The 19,860-nt window shown below is 38.2% G+C and overlaps 1 protein-coding gene across 2 annotated transcripts in view; it reads right to left on the reverse strand.

Moving 5' to 3' along the window:
* Positions 1-18,165, reverse strand: part of slc4a11 (solute carrier family 4 member 11) — a 104,014-nt gene extending 85,849 nt beyond the window's left edge. Inside the window, exon 1 of one of the 2 annotated variants that reach the window (XM_051381640.1) lies at positions 18,063-18,165. In XM_051381640.1, coding sequence (XP_051237600.1) covers positions 18,063-18,123 — 61 coding nt within the window. In that variant the 5' untranslated portion in view covers positions 18,124-18,165. The remainder of the gene's footprint in view (positions 1-18,062) is intronic. The other variant, XM_051381660.1, reaches the window with a different exon arrangement.
* Between the last annotated feature and the right edge of the window lie 1,695 nt (positions 18,166-19,860).

A 19,860-nucleotide genomic window follows, 5' to 3' on the forward strand; every position in this document is an offset into this window, starting at 1 on the left:
TTCCCGGCTACCGTACATTCTAGTAAAAAAAAGTTGAAATGAAAACTCTATTCCACTGAGAGGTAATTCGGTGAGGACAGATATCTGTATCTGCCAACAATATCCAATATAACACTTATACATTATGAGTACTTTTAATGTTACTTCTGTACTTTTCCTTGATTAAGTTTCTGAATGCAGGACCCTTACTTGTAATGTAGTACTTTTTCATTGTTGTATTACTACTTTAGTTCCTAAGTTAAGTTCTAAATACTTCCTCCACCACTGGTCAACAAAATGCCAATATGTCATCAGTTAAAGTTGCCCACAACAATTGGCCACACTATTATATCATCAGTGGGGATTTACTAACAATGACCTAAGTGTATCTGTATGAATTATTCTGTTCTTTTTAATCTCAAAATAATATTGTTTTAGTTTGAACCACAGGGAGACTGAGGAGTTAGCGAGGGAGAGGGAGAGTGTTGGCACTCGCTGTCAAAATATCATGAGAAAGGGAAAAGGGAGTTATGTAAACAGAAAATTTTTAACTAATTTTTTACTCTAATTATAGTTGCCACTGTAGCCAGAAACCAGACTCCAGTACAAGACATCTGTTAAAAACAAAACAAGCTACCATGTTTGAACAAGGATAGCCTTTCATTACCTCATGTGCAACTGTTAATTTCAATCTCACCAATGTTCCAACCAAGCTTTGAGTCGTACTCTGTCTTAGGTTGTGGAAAACAGTCTTCGCTCCTGGTAGTGGAGTTAGTGTTGGATGCTTGATCTTGGCCGGTTGTCTATGCAATCAGTTTGCAACAGAAGGACATGAGAGGTTTCACATAACCTGCCACAGCCATATGTTACGTTCAACTGTCTCCGAACACTTACTGTCAACTTACTTTAAGTCACTGTGGAAAAACCAGCCCTGAAGATTTCAATCTCTGTCCCAATTTTCATTTGACTACAGTAAATGCTCTGGGAGAAGGTCGTCTTTAAGACTTGTTTGTTCACGTTTGTTGGTGTTCCAGGCTTTTAGCAATTTTTAGTGCTAAGGGAAAGTACAGTAAGTGCTCTTTTTTCTGCTCCCTGCCATGCATAACAACACAGTTTCACCAGGCAGGGCACATTTGTGCAACATGCAGCATCATACAATACGTGTTCCACTGGCAATCTTCTCTGAGTGCACCAAAAACATAAAAAAAATACTGTTGCCGGTTTGTCAAATAACAGGATCTGTACTTACTGAGATTCTGATGAAGGCTATTGCCCCCAAACCTTACACAGCCTGCAAGCTGCCCAGTACAACCACAGTCTGATCTGTTGACCAGATTAGAACTGAAACAATTAGTCAGTTCAATAGATCGGATGAAAACCCCAAAACTAACAACTTCAATATGTGATTGTTTTTTGTATTTTGTATTTAATTATTTATTTATTTTTTAAATCAAGCAGCAATTATAGCTCCAACCTCTCAAATGTGTGGATTTGCTGTTTTCTCGCTGTAAATGTAAAATCTTTAGTTTTAAACTGTTCATCAGGAAAAACGAGCAATCTAAAAATATCCTTGGGGCATTTTTTACACTATTTTCCGACATTTTGTAAACTTAATAATTCATCGTACTACTGTGTAAAGGTTATTAAAATAACTGATTCATTTAAATTTGTGTGGAATCCAATGCTTATAAATATTTACGTCTTTTTTTAATCTTAACATGCAAGCATCGTCTTCAAGGACTGGTTTCTAAGTATCTTAATCTATTAATATTAATAGGAAAATCACTCCCCTCCATAATGAGAATAATAAGTCATGGTGACCATTTCAACATTATGTGTGATACACCTTGTTCCTCAAAGCTACGCTATTTATCTGTACACTAACTTACAATGGATATGCTTTTCTCAATGCTAACTTTAATGGCATCAAATGCTCGCAGGTGCTCTGGGTAAACAGTTGATTTATAGGGTCCAGTAATGCCACAGTGCCATGTTGTTATGGAGTTCAGCTGTGATTTGCACTGATGTCTGCCTTGTTTGTGTTACGGTAATTGCCTGAAGCTGTGTGAGTCTATATAGTAAAATGCCAATTCCCAATAGTTCACTACATTCCTAAACTAGCAGCAGCTTGCCAAGCTTCAGAGGAAAGGCATGACACACAGCACAGCAAAAACAAAGTGTTTCCCTTCGTTTGACCAAGTTGTAAATGCCAACACTGTCATGCTGTGGACAGGCAGGTGTGCAGTACGTAGTGCAGGGTAGAGTTTGCATTTATCACTTTAGAACATTTTTGACTGGATGAGTTGTTTTTGCCAAATGCATGCACGCCCACATACTGTACTGTATATATGTGTGTACTGTTATAGCTAGACAGAGGCTGCTGTTAGCCATCAAAATGTAGTTCCACCACATACCTGGAATGGGAGGTCTCTCTGTATAAAAAACAGAGATAAAATTTGAGTTTAGGATGATACTGCCTGCACAGGGAGGCGTCTAGAAATGACCCTGCGGCTTCTCTGTGGCTCACCATCAGTGGGTGCTATGAGGCTGGAGGTGGGAATGGCCTCTAGGAAGCTCACAGCTTGGTATGTGTGTGTGTGTGATAGCGAATGATGAATCACCACTTGTGAACCGCCTTAACCACTAAAAAGCAATAAAGTGCACGGAGAGAGTTTAGCAGTTAGGACCCCCGCCTCTGGTGCCACATGTACCCTCCTGCTGGCCTAGGATTGTATCCTGCCATAACCATCTATACTGTGAATGTGTGTCTCTCTCAGCCCTCCCGCTGTTTCGATAAAGAAAAAGCAAGAAAGCAAGCTACAAAAAAAATAAAGTAAAGGTTTATATGTGATAGGATGTAAGTAACACTCACAAGGCCCATGGGGGCAGTTACACATAAATGGTTCAACCTGAATTCAGGAGACTCAGGAGTAATTTCTGCAGTCCTTCATCACTAAAACATGTCTCAAAACTTACAGAGAACAAGCCGACTTATGCAATAAATCAACCATTAATCGCAAAATAGCAATACACTGAGGAAAGAAAAAAAGGATTAAAAGAATATAAAATACTTACTTTGGGATATTCAGAACAACGCTGTAGAGATCTAAAGTTATTTGCACTTTTAGGACATGTTGATGAGCTCTAACCTCAAAGTCAACAATCAACAAACATCAAGATGAACCACATACCTGTGGTGTCCACCTTTTCTAAACAGCAGAGCCGGAGCCTAACACTGCCTGCCTCCTGGTTCACAGCGAGTCCCACAGTGCAAATAAAGCTGTATGTCAACATTGGGGGTTTTTTATAGAGACATTTCATGCGAGCTGGACAAGGGCAAAGAGGACTGAATAATCCATGCTGTACAGTACATTTATGGCAGTTTTTTCCATTATTATTTCCATTGTTATTTAAGACAATCTCCTTTATCCATTAGTCTTTATTGAAATAATCACATACAGTATAGACACAAAACGTATCGTCCTCCAAGTATTTGTCCCCCATCTTGGTTTGGTCTATAAAACATCAAAACAGACCAACAGTGACAAAATAGAGCTCAAGGTGCCTTGTCTGACCTAAGATAAGACAAGAAAAAGCAGTAAATCCTTGAGAGCCTGGAACCATCATGTTTGGTATTTTTGCTTGAAAAATCACCTTCATGATTAATCAAGTATCAAAATAGTTTCAAGCGTCAATCTACTGACTAACTGACTGATGGATCTTTGCAGCTCTAATATTGAGTCATTTTTCACTGTTTTCTAGGGAGCCAAGAAGGAACAGTTTTAGGTTGTTTTGTGGTTTGTGACCACAATTGAATCATTCATTTTCTTAAATCAATTACTTTTTGCACATAAATTAGCAATTTGTGCTCTTGATTTAAAGTCAAGTTACTGTAAGAGTCAGATCTGAAGGTTACAGGTTGGTGTGGCTGCTTCACTCACATAGGGAGAAGAGGTAGCCGCAGGCTAGCAGCTGTGACACTCTTCTTTTATATATAGTTGATGCGTCATTATTTGTTTCAGCAATACTGGTCAGCTTTGGCTGCTCACAGTTAGGTGCATAATGAATCAACAGCATTGAGACAACAGTGGAATTTGTAAGGCTGTGTACAATCTAGTTTAAATGAACTGCTGGGGTTTAATAAGGTTTTGATGTTATTATGGACGAATATATGTGGATATACTTTTATCTGCCTGTTGAACAACTGTTACCTTAAACTGTACAATGTCATATAAGCCTGCGGAAACTATGTGATTTAACTGATCTGTAGTCTAGTATTGTACAGGACTGTGCTGCTGCAGTGTATGTGGTGTCCTTTTGTCCTTGTGCCAGATGTCAGGATGGGGTGTACAACTCATTCGGATACCAACATGCCTCTGCACCAGCGTTAAGACTTTTCACTTGGTGATTTTGAAGCTTGCCTGTTTTGAGGAACCGTGGGGCTCCTAAGGTACAGTAGCTGCAGTAGCATTAATGGTAATACAGCGTAGCAAGTAATGATGCACAAACAGCAACAGCTATTGCTTCAGTGAGTCATCAATCAGTGAGGGAATCCTGCTCACTCCTTTTGGACTGGGAACAACCTTCATTAGCTGCTGTGTGTGTGTGTGTCTACTGTATGTGTGTGCGCATGTGTTTTAACTACACCCCGGTGTCTGCATGTGTAGGCGTCTATCTTGTCTTTCTGTCTATGTGTAGGCATCTGTTTTGTCTTTCTGTTTGTGTGTGTCTATAGCCTTGTGTGCCTGTCAGTTTGTGTGTACATGTGTGTGCACACTGGTGTTGGTGTGTGTGCGGGTGTGTGTGTGTGTGTGTGTGTGTGTGTGTGTGTGTGTGTGTGTGTGTGTGTGTGTGTATTAAGAAAAGTGTGTCTCCTTTTTTTTTTTTTCCTTCTGCGTCTTCTTTGTTGTTGTTGTTGTTTATGCTGTACTCTGGCACAGGAAGAGAGAGAGGCACAGTGATAATCATAATAACGCTCCGGAATAGAGGAGAAAGGGAGATGAGGGAAAGAAGGAGGAGGAGGATGAGGAGGAAGACGATGAAGAGGAGGAGGAGAAAGAGGAAGAGGAAGAGAAGGAGGATGAGGGGAGCAGCTGGTTCTTGTTACTCTGCTGCCCCCACACATCACTGCAGGAGCTATCAGAATATAGCCTCCCGCAATTCCCTCTGTATGGGTGTGTTTGTGTGTGTGTGTGTGTGTGTGTGTGTGTGTGTGTGTGTGTGTGTGTGTGTGCGTGTGTAGCAGCGTTCAGTACAGAGCTGTAAGTATTGCCAAGGGGATGAGGACATATTTCAGGTCACAAACTAGCTACAGATTTAATTTGAAGAAGAACAACTTGATTATGTTCTCTCGGGCAAAAAACGGCTCAGGGAAATGTAACGGAGATCACACAGGTGAACACGCGCACACACACACACACACACACACACACACACACACACACACACACACACACACACCCCCACACACACACACACACATCAGTGCAAGGAAGCAATGACACACACAATCCAACATACATGCATGTGAGGTAGATATCACACTGGTAGTAGTAGCCTGACATTAGCTTTAGTAACATGGTGGTGCGTGCTGTCAGAACGCTGCCGTACAAATAAAGCTGCATACTCGTGTTACCCTTAACGTCATGTTTCTTGTTAGCAAGAAAACAGAGGGAATCAAATCCTTTGTTGACAAATGAGCACAGAGTAACATTCAAGGCCAACTTGATGCACATGTTTTTGTTTCTAGGAAGATAATGAATGAGGAGTGCTTGTTTTTTTTTAAATCTCTTTTAATGCTTCCATCTCTAATGCTCACGTGGCTCCGCCCGCCCATACACTGCTGGCTATACATCAAATCGACTGTACAGCTGGGCGATTGGATGAAAATCCTTATATTGATAACAATCTTTTTCAGTTATCAATCTCGTTTGATATGGCAAATGTACACAAAATATCAGAAACTTGATATTCGACCAAATTCATGTTTTGCCTCTTTTACACATCAAACAAAATAGAAACTCCAATAATTTGTTTGGGTTGGTTTAAAATACACAAATATATATATGTATATATGTATGAAAACAGTATTAATTTATATAAATATAAAATGATCATTTAAAAGTCAACATTTTCTACACTATTTATTAAATAGAAGACGTAAGGTGCTTTTATTTTTTAGTACTACTTTACTTTGAAAGCTCACTTGTCTATAAAGAAAAAAGTATGTAGCAGAACTTTGTAAGGGCAAAGTCATTTTCTTTTAGTGGCTATTTGATTTTATTTCAAACCTCATGAAGAATTACCTCAGAGGATGTTCCAACCTTTTAAGGAAAATACTACACTGTGAATTTCATTATTTAATATTGTGATAAACTCCCCCTGTCACACGGGGGGCAGGATCTGCAGCTTGTACTGTGTTTTATATTTTGGGGCTTTGGTGCCAGGCATGCTCTTTGACCCTCCATTGTCCTGAAGTTGGCTGCTTCAGCTCACTAAGACAACAGGAAACACGCTCACACAGCAGCTCATTTCTCCACACAATTTGGTCAAAAACAGAATCATGATTGGCAACTTCCTATCACCCTGTTTTTAGCTGCAGTTAAGCACAAATAAACCCCACCACAAGATCTAACTTCACTGATAGAGCTCATCTGTCAGTCCTAAAGAACACTGACTTACTCGTTATCAGATCACAGGATCTTCTGGCAAACTTATAAAAGCATCTATGTCAACCGGAAGAAGTCAAATTATATTGATACTGTTGCTGTTGAGACATTTATCCAAAATAATCTGATTTAGGTTTTGCCACCCAGTCTTTCTCACTGTATACTCACTGTATACTGTAAGTTAGCCAATATTTCCTAAAAACAATGACATGTTGCAGACAGTAACATTTTTAGTAGCTTGAGTTGAGTGGGTTTTTTTTTCATTTTCATCTGTGCTGTTAAAATCGTCAAACTGGGAAAGAGTCACTTGCAGGACTAGACAAAAACAGACATTCTTATCTACTTATTTTATCCACTGATCATTTCTTTATTTATTTTCCAGAAAATGTGTTAGATCCTGACAAAGATAGATACGCTATCTGGTCATAAGACATATAACTCAAGCAGTGTCACTTCAGCCAGAGTCAGTTGACTAACTAACTAAAACTGGCCTAAAAAATATTATTATTTAACTCTTTTCTATCGGTCACTCACACAGGTACTCAAAAAGTCCTCCTGGGCCCTACACCCACCCTGTATAGACTGCCACTTATTCCTGCAGGCCGAGCACAGTAAGTGAACAAGCACTGTGGGAGCATCTCGTCACAAATGTTTTGTTTTGGTTAACTTTTTGTTTGGCATCAAAATAATGGATGGCAGGGTGGCCTAGAGTTTGACAGAATCAATCCTCACATGTCCAATAACAACCATGTAGCCCAGCAAAGTGCCACATAGCAAATCCCTCCTGCTCACTTAGAGTAAGCTGTCCTGGAAAACCTGCATGACACAACTGCACTGGGATGTAAAATGAGAATTCCAGTGCAGCAAGCGTAGTGGGTTAGTTTCAACCCTCATCTTAACAGGGAAGGCTGACTGAGCACACACATTTTTCAGCATTTCCTTGCTCACAGCACTCATTTATTCACATTCAAAAGCTACCCCATGCTACAGTCTTGCTTGCTCAAGGGCTAGTTACTGGTTCTTGTTCACTTCCCCTGCCTAGCTCTTCCTGCAGGCTCTCTGATTTGAAACAGCAACCCTCTGGTCACAAACACACTTCTCTCGACTCCACCTAGCCCAATAAATATTCCTCACAATGTCCAAATAAAAATGTGATAAGAATGGACTTTATTATTCCCCTAGGGGAAGCAAAGTAAGCAGCGGAGAAAAAGGCAATAAATGACAAATAAAAAATGACACTATAGGATAAATGTCTCTCTGATGCAAATGTAAGGTTTCTCTATAATTGTAAAAGTTGGATAATTGCTTGTAGACCTCTGACTGATATAGAGCCTAAAGATGTGCAGATGTAATCAGTAATTCCTATGCAGACAAAATGCACAGTAACTGTGTGCCTCCACTGGTGCAAAATACTTACGGTATGAGGATGTGTGCAACCACCCACAAACGGCAATGCAAATGAAGACTAAATCACCCCGATGACTAAGGATTTTTAAGGATAAGATCTTGAATATCACCACATGCACACTCAACAGGATAAATGATGTTGTCCAGTGAGACAAGAGACACATACACACTGCCCTCTGCTGGAAAGCACAGAGGCTTAAAACAGGTACACCACTGTAAGTTTGTCAAAATAGATCATTTCTATTCTACTTTTGTTTCTATGGGTTGAAAATCTGTCATTTTAAAAACCGTATGAAGATGACAACGGTCTATTTATATGCGGTCAGAATTATAGTAAGTATATTGGACAGCTTAAAGAAACACAGACTATCTCAATAAGGCTTATCTAATCTTGGATTGGTCAGATGCAGAAATATGCCGAGCCTGTGTGGAAGCACTGAATTGAAGATAGTGGCCATGTCCTCTGACCCCCAGTTTCCCCTACATGTTTCCCCTCCCTCAGTGTGATACCCTCTACACACACACACACACACACACACACACACACACACACACACACACACACACACACACACACACACACACACACACACACACACACACACACACACACACACACACACACACACACACACACACACACACACACACACACACACACACACACACACACACACCTCAGGAAATGTTTGTTGTCTTTACATTTCCAAAAGCCCTTACGGGGAAGCAATGCTGACACAGACACTTTTAACTTTCAAGTGAGTGAGTGAAACGGTCACATCAGCAACATGGATCATCCTGCCTCCTCTGCCCCTCACTGTAAAATCACTCTCCCTCACAAGAAGACTTGACTACTAAAATGCTACAATAACATTTCATGGCTGTGATCTGCTTGGAAATTGGGTTTAAATGTTTACATAATAAATATAATGTTTAATTTGTGCTACAAAAAGTACACAAAACGTGATGAAGCCCATTCTTCCGACAAAATGTGTCAAATACTGCATTTTATTAATTAATTCTATAACAGACACTGTGGACATTAGTAAGTGGTATCATATTTCACTTTATCCTGAACAATGTATTATTGTAGATTAATAGTCATGGTAAATGCAATAATACTGCATGTGCTACTCTACTTTATCTGATGTGTGGTTAAAGAATTAATTTTGAAATCTCTACTCATCTCTTTTGAAAAAATTATAATTTCCTGATGTTCTTCATCCAGGATCCAGTGTGCAGAAGTGTTTCATTTTATCAGCCAGAAATACAGGCTCCTACTTTGTGCTATTAATATTTTTTGCATGAGTGCATGTCACTATTATCAAAATAGATTAAGGCTGCGTCGCTTTTGAAAAGAAGCCTGTCCCTTTGCTTGAAGAAAAAAAAACGTCACTCTGCAGCAAGCTTTAAAATTCTGTGCAGCTACACAGCGCATTAAAAACGCTGCAATAAACTGCAAAGGGCACCTTGTTGTATTGTGCTCTGAGCAGGAAGACAGCAAAGACACAGTTAGTGGACAAACACTGGGTGGGATTTCCTCTCCTCCTGACTGGCTCCTGCCTTGCATTGTCCATTTTCAGATGCTGGCCAAGTGCCGCTTGCCAAGGAGAATAACAAAATGCGTCTGTCATGAAACCGCACATAAACACACCCAGACAAATTCAAACAAAATGCATGCTCTTGCTTACACGCACACACACTGAATATGGGCCCAAATAATTTGCCAGAGCGCCTGTATCGTAAACCAGTATTAACGTCAGGAATTTCCACGCTAATAATACTACTCAACACTCGAAAAATAACTAACTGCAGTAACTAACAGTTATTCATATTGATTATTCTGGATGTTATTTTCTGTGTAAAATGTCAGAAAATTGTGAAAAATGTTCATTCATGTTTCCCAGAGTGAAGGCTGACGTAATCAAATGTCTTGCTCTGTCTGAACATCAGTCCAAAAACAGACTGATGGTAGAAAAAAAAGCATGCAGGTGTGCAAAAGGTCCACTGTTTGACCGCTGTGTAATATGGAACCGGTTCTCAACTGGAACCAGTTCTTGGTATCCATCTTCAATATTTGTATAGTAATCATTTTTTACTAAACCAAGCTTAGCTTATTGTAACATAAGATATTTACAATTGGTAACGGACGTGCTGCTCGGTTGGGAAGTGGTGGCACTCCTGTGTAGAGTTTTAAATTTAAGCCTGTGTTCCATAGGAAGATGTTTATATTGTGGGTGTGAAATGAAGCCACACTTTTGGTGGTTCTTCCTCTCCGCTATGACTCCTTCTTGTTGGGTGTTTCCAGCAGCGTAGACGCATGACTTTAACCTCATTGTTACTGTCAGAAAAACTAAATTAATAAGCTACCTATAGCTATAGGATTCCACGAATCAGTCAATTTGAACTGGTTCTCTACTGGAACCATACATAGGATATTTACACTCAGTAACAGACGTGCTGCTCAGTGTAAAGTGTGAATGAGGTTGACATTCACTTTTAAGTCCTGAGGGGACCTGAGGTGTCAGTTACTCCAGGAAGTTTGCTCTTCGGTTCATTTCGATGTGTGCTGTCAGCTGTATGTTTTCCCAGTAAATTTGTACGATCCCACAAATAGTCTCATTCTGATTATTCATTGTGTTTATTATATGCTGTAAATTATATTTCAGTATAAAAATTATGTTGAGCTTAAATCTGTCAGAAAACAAATATTATTGCATGAATGTTAGTGATATTAACATATTATCAAATGACTTCAAATAAGATTAATTCAGCAAGAATTAGTACTTCTAACGAACAAGTAATGAGAACTAATATTAATAACAAATGAGAACTAATACAAATAACTAATAACTCTAAAGCTCTGTGCAACTATTAGCCTCTTAAGCTCAATATTATGGTTCTCTAGTCTCTGTATGGTTGAAATGTATTAATAGTAATTAATAATACTAATTTTACAATATAAAAACTATTACTCTGTTTTAAACATCGGAAAAATAGAGATAAAACATCTTAGTAAGTCGTTGGGCCGCCAGGTACCACCAGAACAGCTTCAGTGTCTGGAGCTGGGCTGACGCATCAACGGAATCGATTAGATATACGTCGATTGGCGTACCGTGAGTTGGCGCCAAAGTGAAAGCATGTATTCCCCCAGAGAATAAGCTGCAGCTAAAAACACCTCGCCCACCATCATCTAAAGTGTGGGAGCATCTACAGAGACAGAGTTAGTGGCTACACAGAGCCAACAATATGGTGCTCTTCGTCAAGACGAAAGCAAGACGGCATCTCCTTTTTACTTTTCATCTCCACCCAAACATGATATATTAGGATTATCAACACACAAATCCTGTTTCGGTTATTTATTTATTTTAAATACATATTTTTAATTTTGACAGGAAAGTGTGGATAGAAATGTTTCATCACAGGATAAAGGACATCAACAACAACTTTGTATTGATTTGCAGTGACTGTTCCCTCTAACGGAGGAGAAGTAGACCCAAACAATGTCAGCATATGCTCCCCATAGTGTCACTGGATGCCCTCACTGTATGGGTCCACTGAACACTACGTCTTTGTAATGAGTGGTTTAATATAATCTCTAATATTGGTCGACAGCACACATTTGATGACCTGGATTCTCGTTCATTAGTGTGATATGTAAGAGAAGAGCAACGTTCTCAGACAATTACAGAGAGAGGTTGGTTGTTACTGTAGATAGATAAAAGGGATTCATTAATTTTATGAAAGTGATTCACCTTTAGTTTGAGTTGATGGTTGCTTTTTTCACATTGTTGGAAACTGATTATATTTGCTCAAAAAAACAAGCTAAAGCAAAACATGGCTTCAACTTTTGATCTGTGCCATTTTAAATATTTTCTACATCAGTAGAAAATAATTATGTTCTTCATACTGGATGTGAAAACTTTAAGGTTTTTATTAAGCTTATACCAGTGTAAGCCAGACACAGTGATGTATCTATTCAACTTGGAAGAATAAAGTGGGACGGAGGGAGCTGGAAGCTAAGTGAGTCGCTGATTGATTAATGTCTTCACCAGTAGCTACTTGATTCTACTGCAATCCCGCCAGACAGTGGTTAATGAATGAAACCTAACAAAACAATTAACACCGTGAACCAAATTCCCACACGTTCATGAACACACCACTGACAGCGTTATTTAAGACAGACAGAGGAGGCAGAGAAGGTAGGTTGAACTCTTGGTACACAGAAAAGATGTACTCTGTATAATAATAATATACTTACATAATATACATTGCTTTATATCAAACACAATGTTAAATTGTGAATACGTTGAAGACCTATGGTTAGCTACTGACTTCTATTTCTTGCCAGGTACATTTTGTGAAACCTTCGAAAATGTGAAGGTTCTTTGTTACTTAGTGAATTGTACATGGCTCTAATATTCCGTCTTAATAGTTAATCTATGTTACCACATACTGGGCCAAATTTGTCCTGAAATTTTAAACTGGCGGATTAAATAATCATTACATAACTGTAGGTGACAACCTTAACAATGTGTACAAACTTAATTACCACCCATTGCTCAGTATTGAAGATGGTCTACATAGATAGATGAGTTTTCCGATTGCTCTAATGGGCAGAGTTAACTACTGAGGCTGCAGTATCTTTTCCAGTCCGTACCTCTTCCACTACCTCAAAATGTTTTTAAAATCCTCAACAAACATGTTAGACAATTTGTATGGTCTTGGAACATGCTCAGGGTATCTATGGAAACATTAACATTGGATTATAGATTAAGGGGCCTTCAATTACCCAGTTTTTAAAAAGTATTATTTGGCAGCTCAAATGCAATTTATTTCATCCTTTTTTGAGGGCGACAGTTTCCCCTCCTGGATACAAATTGGATTGCATTCCCTGAAAGAAAAGGTATTCAGTGATCTTATTTAGGAATGGACCTCCGGAAACATCCAGCAGGACAGACAATCCTTTTTTGAAGCATTTGATTAAAATACAGAATCAGACTCGTAGAGGTTTTGGACTGGAAATGGGACTGTCACCAAAAACACCTCTGAGACAATATGAACTCCCATGACTCTACATAACGAGATTCTAGAGACTTGGCATCACAAAGGGATCCAACATTTGGAAGATTGTTATGAAAAAGGCAGGGTCTACATTTCTTCTGTCCCAAACTGTCCTGAAACACAACTTAAACTGTCCCTAAGTAAATGCTGGCAGTCCTAATTATAAATCTTTCTACAATAAAGTTTTTTGATAATTAAAAGCTCTGACTGGCATCAATAATAGACAATACAAAGATAACATTATTATCAGCCCACATTTTCTTTAGACATCTGTTACAGGTTCATATCACATGCATTAAATTCATAAATCAACATCTGTAAACAAAAAAAAATGGATGTAACCTTAATATAACGCTTCCACATCTCTCATTCTGAGAGAGAAAGAGAAAGTCTATTCTACTGTACATTTTGCCAGCGCAACCACCGGTGACACCAGAAAGCGCAAAGTCCCACCGCCACTTCAGAACGCCATTGTAATTGGCCGACAGCAGCGCAGGTACACTTCAGATGTCACTGTCGCAGTTAATCTTCCCAATTTGTGTGAGAGAGCAGTGTATTTTTTTAGTCAGGGTCTACCTTGCGTCTGGCAACCGTCCCAAAATGTGTCTTTTATCGTCCCTGATCTATTTTTTCCGCCCCTGGGACGGCTGGACTCCCTTGGGTGAGAACCCTGGAAGGACCTCTCATGTCCTTTGAACAATTGAAGAGGAAATATGACATGTTCAGGAGGACCTTCTTTGGCTATCTTCAGTTAAGATCAATCTGGGCCATAGAATGACTTTACAGGTCTGTGTTTACTGATGTGGAGAAACTGCTCAGTGATATACAAATGCATTTCTAAAATGTATTTTTGCTGCTGAATGATGGCCCAAAGCCACGTTTACACAAACCTAGAGCAAGATGGGAATAAGATATGAAAAACTGATGAAGAGCTCTGGTCAGCTACTGCTAATGCTCGGTACAGACTGGTTCACTATAACTTCCTCACCCCACAGAAATCACATAAAAGCAAACCTGAACTGTTAGAAATGTACTCAAGATGTAGTATACATGTTGGCTCTTCCTCTACCTGGCTTTGCACAAAGGTGATAATATGAAGCCAACATGGCTTTCATTGACTTAACAAGCACAGCAGCTGTTTCAGTTCAAGTTCAGTGAAAGACAACACGATTGCAATTTGCAGTACATATTCTGAAGGGTTCTGAGAAGAGCGAAAAAGTCTACAGGTTTTAACACAATATTAAATCATCCATTCTTGTTTATCCATTTTTACTCAGGTACCCTCAGATGTGCATAAACTGCAGGTTATTAACTCAAAACCATCAGCCATGAGGGGCAGGTTAAAAAAATCCATCCCCATTTAAAATATCTGATTTTATCAAGCCTTTATTATATTATATTATATTATATTTCATTATATTACATTATATTATAGGCAACGTTGCAAATTAATGAACAGGACTCCTGTGCAATATTGCATTTGCAGATTTAGTGCATTAATGTGATTAAATTCACTAAGTTATCTGGTTTCTGAAACCAAAGCTTCCCCAATTAAACTATAATACAATACGTATTTCTATATATTGCTGCATACTGAATGTGTAAAAATGAAATATGCCGTGATAAGATTTTATTCATATGGCCTTCCCCTAATTCCTTTTACTCTCAGGTAGGAGAGGAGTATGCTATTGCAAATGGATTAGCATGTTTGACTGCGTCTGAGTACATAATCTTACTCAACTTTGGTTATAAAATGTCAATACACACTTTTTATATATCAAATACTCATTGTTCAGTGTGGTGCTGTAACTTACTGGAAGTCTAAAAACACTCCAGAACAATAGATCTAAATGCCATGGTTTCTCATTTACATAATTCATACCAACTGTATGACTAACACACTGCTATATAAGCACAAGCATATATTCAGGGGCTAACCCAACAAGCATGGTTAAGAGTGCCAAAGCTCACACGTATGTTATGTTTGGGAATGTAAAGATCGAGAGACAGTCGCAGTACAAATATGTGAAGATTCAAAGCGGTGAAAAAGTAATCGTGGTATCAAGGCGCAAAGGAAATATGCAATGTGTTACAAAAAGGATTTCATAATTTGATAAAGAAAATGTGAGAGAAAACATATTTTGTAGATTTTATATAAATAAAGGAATCTTTGTCAGTCTTCAATATCATTTTGCTAAAAAAAAAGGATGAGAAAAGTGTATTCTGAACCCAGTATTGTGAATTGAATCCAATCATGAGTTGAGTGTATGGTTACATCCCTAGTTACGTTTGCACGTGCAAAGGTATAGTCCTTAAAGTGTTCCTTACAACTGCTGTTGGCAGTGATTTAATAGTTTGGTTTATACGGCAGGGTGCACTAAACCAAAGAAAGACCCGATCTCACAGTGAACAGACTGTACCGGATGGTTCAGGACAAACACACTAATCATTACATCACTACTGCGATTTATCCTTTATCCTTTATCGTTGGATCCCCATTCGCTGTCACCAAGGTAGCAGCTACTCTTCCTGGGGTCCTCACAACAAAACGTACATACAGACACGACACGTAACGCGTATAAGGGGTCGCAATGAGGAGTCTTTCATGATAAGAAATGCTACTATAGAGTGTTTCAGTCGCTGTAGGAAACAATTAATATTTCCCCCTTTTTAGGATTTTTACATATCTAGAAGCCAAACCATCTGCACTCAAGTGAAGTCTTTGCACCAGGTTAGATTGTAGAATTAGTAGATTTTTAAGATACTGTTGCATGCTGTATTATATGCAGAATATCAGCGATTTAAAAACTTGAACTATTAACAACCCGTATGGTTTGACCTCTACACTGTTTTTTCTTTATGTGTACTGTACAGTACTGACAGGCTCACGAGTGTATTCTCTTGAGTAGGTCAACATGTAGAACACGGTGTTAACAGAGGCAGGGATAGAGGCTTGACTCCCACCGGATCAAAACAACATGTATGCACTCTCAAGTCCATAAGGAGCTCAGGATGAAAGTGCCAGCCAAATGGCATATAAAAAGAGGTAATCCTGGTTAAGACAGTTACACAATACACACTGGATGATGTGTAGAAAAAGTGCTTGTTTGGGTAAATTCAAGGTCGCAGGGATACAGATATTTTTATTTTTTCATTTAAACAAGGCTCTGAACTTTGCAAGGATTCAGGACTATAAAGACTCTGTTATACAACCAATTAAAAATAAAAGATTAGAGTAAAGGAAGGTTCAAAAGGCTAATAGTGTGTCTTTCTGTGAAGTAGTCCAATTACATTTCATTTTGATGTTGGAACTGAGCACTAAAAAAAAAAAAAAATCCAACCTACTGCAAGTCTACAGTCCTCTCTTTCTGACTCTTTTTCTTTAAATATGAAATAATATGTGTTTCTGTTCATTTACTTTTTCTTTTTTCAGATTTCTACCACAGCTACAGCTAACTGTTAGTTTCATTATCGACTGATAACTTACCTATTGGTTATTTCTGGTTAACCAATTAACACTGTACCTAAAAAAAAATATTAAAAAAATATATAAAATTATAATCATATATAATAATATATAATATAAAAAATAATTTCATAATTTCCCAGAAAGTAAGTCTAAGTAAAGTCTTCAAATGTCTTTGTTTCGTCCGGTAAACACTCAAAAACCCAAAGAGATTAAATTTACAGAAAATAAATCTGTATATTTAAGAAGCTGGCACAAACAAATGACTTCAGTGATTAATAATTAGGAAAATTGCTGCTGATCACTTTTCCAGTGAGCCAGTTATGTGTTAATTGACTAATCACTTTCCCACTGATTTCTACACTCGCCTGCTTATTAGATTACTATATTATATATATAAGAAGAAGAAGAAGATGTTAATATATATAAAATGACACGACTGTTCTTTTAAATAGATTTATAGATATACTAGACAGATGTCTGTAGGTCTGTTTCTTGTGAGGCCATTGCACTTCGATTTCCTCACAAAAAAAGTCCTATTTAATTAAGTAACTAATTACATTACTCTCTTCTAAACTGTCACTGGATACAGTATGTTTTGTCACCTTGCCTGGGGCTCTGTTGACTAGAAACTAAATCTTATTTTACTGTATCAAACATTTTTAAGAGGGCTCTATAAAATGTAAATCCGTGGCAGGCAGACTCAGGCATGTTTTCAAGATGCCACATTTCATTGTTTGTTCGATTTAAAGCTGTTTATTTACATGTGTTTTGGCAGCAGTGGCACTGTTTACTGTGCTTGTGTGTTCAACATTTCCTCCATCCATATATGAGTCCTGCTGTATTCCTCACATATCCCCTGACACATAGGCTATCTGTGAGGCTGCCAATGCTTTTAAGACATGTATGGGCATTGACTGCAGGGTGTGCAGACCTGTAATATGCCTTGTCATTTAAAAATAAATAAATAAATAAGAGGATTTATGTACTGGATTTTGTATTTTTGATTTTGTAGTTTTCCTACAGCACTTCAAGCTTGTGCTAAATTACTGTAACAGTTGAGAAACACTTCTGAGCAAAGGGAAACTACTTAATGGAAGCTGTTTCTCAAGGATGAAGTCTTGTTTCCACACTCCCTAATTTTCCTCTTTAGTAAATTGGCCCTCCTCTGGTGCAGTTTGTGTGTCCCATTTAATTAAGGAGACACCCTCTCTCTCTCTCTCTTTCTCTCTCTCTGTCTGTCTGTCTTTACCTCTCTCACACACACACACACACACACACGCCAGATGCTGTTTAACTAACTCAGCTACCTAACTTGGTTGCCATTAGCAATGGATGAAGTAGCCTTTACAGCACAAGTTAAAAAAAAAAAAACCGCAAAAATAAAAGTTCTCAACACTAAAAACATACATTTCACGACAGTTTACACGTATAAAAACCTGTTAGCAGCAAGTAAACAAACTAAAAATGCATCTTACCTGCAGTGAATCGATTGACCGACACCACCATCACCTCTCCATCGTCCTTATCAGTTTCCATAATGTCTCCCCTCCCCTTAAAAGTCTCCAGATAACGTCGAAATGTCTCACCGGCTTCTCTTTCTCTGGTCCGAGCAAAACAACAACAAACAAACAAAACAAACACAGGTGTTGACTTTTTGTTTTTATCCGGTCGCTACATTTAAAACAACAACAACAACAACAACAACCGAAAGTGCCGTTAGTGAGTGTAAGTTGGCTAATCAACGGTCATCACCAGGTGTTCATGACAGCACGCGCCCCGCACAGTGCCTGGATCTGCGACCACGCCTACCGCGCGCTGCAGGCACGAGACCGCTGGTTTGTGTATTATGCCATAAAGCGGACACACTGCTGGTGGATCAGTGATCATATTACTTTTACCAGTAACATTACTGATTAAAATATACAATAATCCAATCACGTGAATCACATTCATTTTTGTAATCGTGGAGGAAATAAGTTTTTGGGAACATTCAGCAGCTGGAGATGTTCCATTACTTTGATTTTACCAAACTAAACTGGATTTTTATTTGTTGTAAGTCTGAATTTTGGGGAGAAAAAGACACAATTACCATTTTTGTGGGGAATTTTTGAGCAGAAATTTTATATAACTAGTACTGTAACTGATTATTGTTGGCAGGGAGTAATAAGTAAAGGAATTATATCACTTCTTAAAAGAGTAATGGGTAATTTATTACATTTTTGGAGAAACTAGCACAACACTGCATATAGGTAAAGGTACAATCCGGGATTAAAACAACAATAATATAAAATAACTAAATCTAGTTTGAATGTAAGTATGTAAATTAATGAATGAATTAATGAAAATGATGAATGAAAATAAATGTCTTGTGACATGGGACAAAGAAATACATGCCAATCCTGTCTTTCTTTTTACATTTTTTATTCCAAATTCTTTCTATTTGAACTGTTTATTTGGATCTCCAGTAACAGAAAATGGTAATCACAACATAAGAAATACATAAGGAAAATATAGCGGCATGACCTCATATCCAAAACATATTCCAAGATTATTCCAAGGATTATTTACATCCAATTAATGTTCAGAATCTCACAAGAAAAAAACAAAAACAGTTAATTTGGTGTAATATAATGTGCTTTCCTTTTCTGTTTATCATCTCCTCACCCATTTGATTTGTCATGTGACCCCTTGTGAGGATCCTGACCCCAAACTGCCTTTAACCACTCCGAAAAACAACTTGTAATGCAGATTTTCATCTACAATGTTTAATTATGGCTATACTACTTGTAATTTATACGGTCAAACCTTTACAGATTCATCTTTTGTGTTCATTTTAAAGCAACAATTCCTAAAAGCCAGCCATAAATTCAGCTAAAATCCTCTAGTAAAAGTAATTAGGTAAATAAATGAACTGCACTTATCATGCCTTTCCAGTCTTACAACCTCTCGAAGCATTTTACACTACATGTCACATTCACCCATTCACAACCAACTGCTCATCAGAGACTAATCTAATCCCATTACCACATCGATGGCACCAGGAGCAATGTGGGACACTTTATACACAGTACATGGTCCCACGTTTAACCCCCTTTTCCACAGTTATCCACTGTGTGAGCAACTAGCCCCCGTCTGCAGCTATAATGCTGGAAATCTTTGGCAAAGTCAACTAAGTTGTTGGGAAAGTCCTTTTATGATCTTCTATTTGACATATACCACAGTCATTTACAAAATTACAATATTTAATGTGTTTGTATGAGGTGCATACTGTAA

Source organism: Dicentrarchus labrax, unplaced genomic scaffold, assembly GCF_905237075.1.
Source record: "Dicentrarchus labrax unplaced genomic scaffold, dlabrax2021, whole genome shotgun sequence".
Taxonomy (NCBI): Eukaryota; Metazoa; Chordata; class Actinopteri; family Moronidae; genus Dicentrarchus; species Dicentrarchus labrax.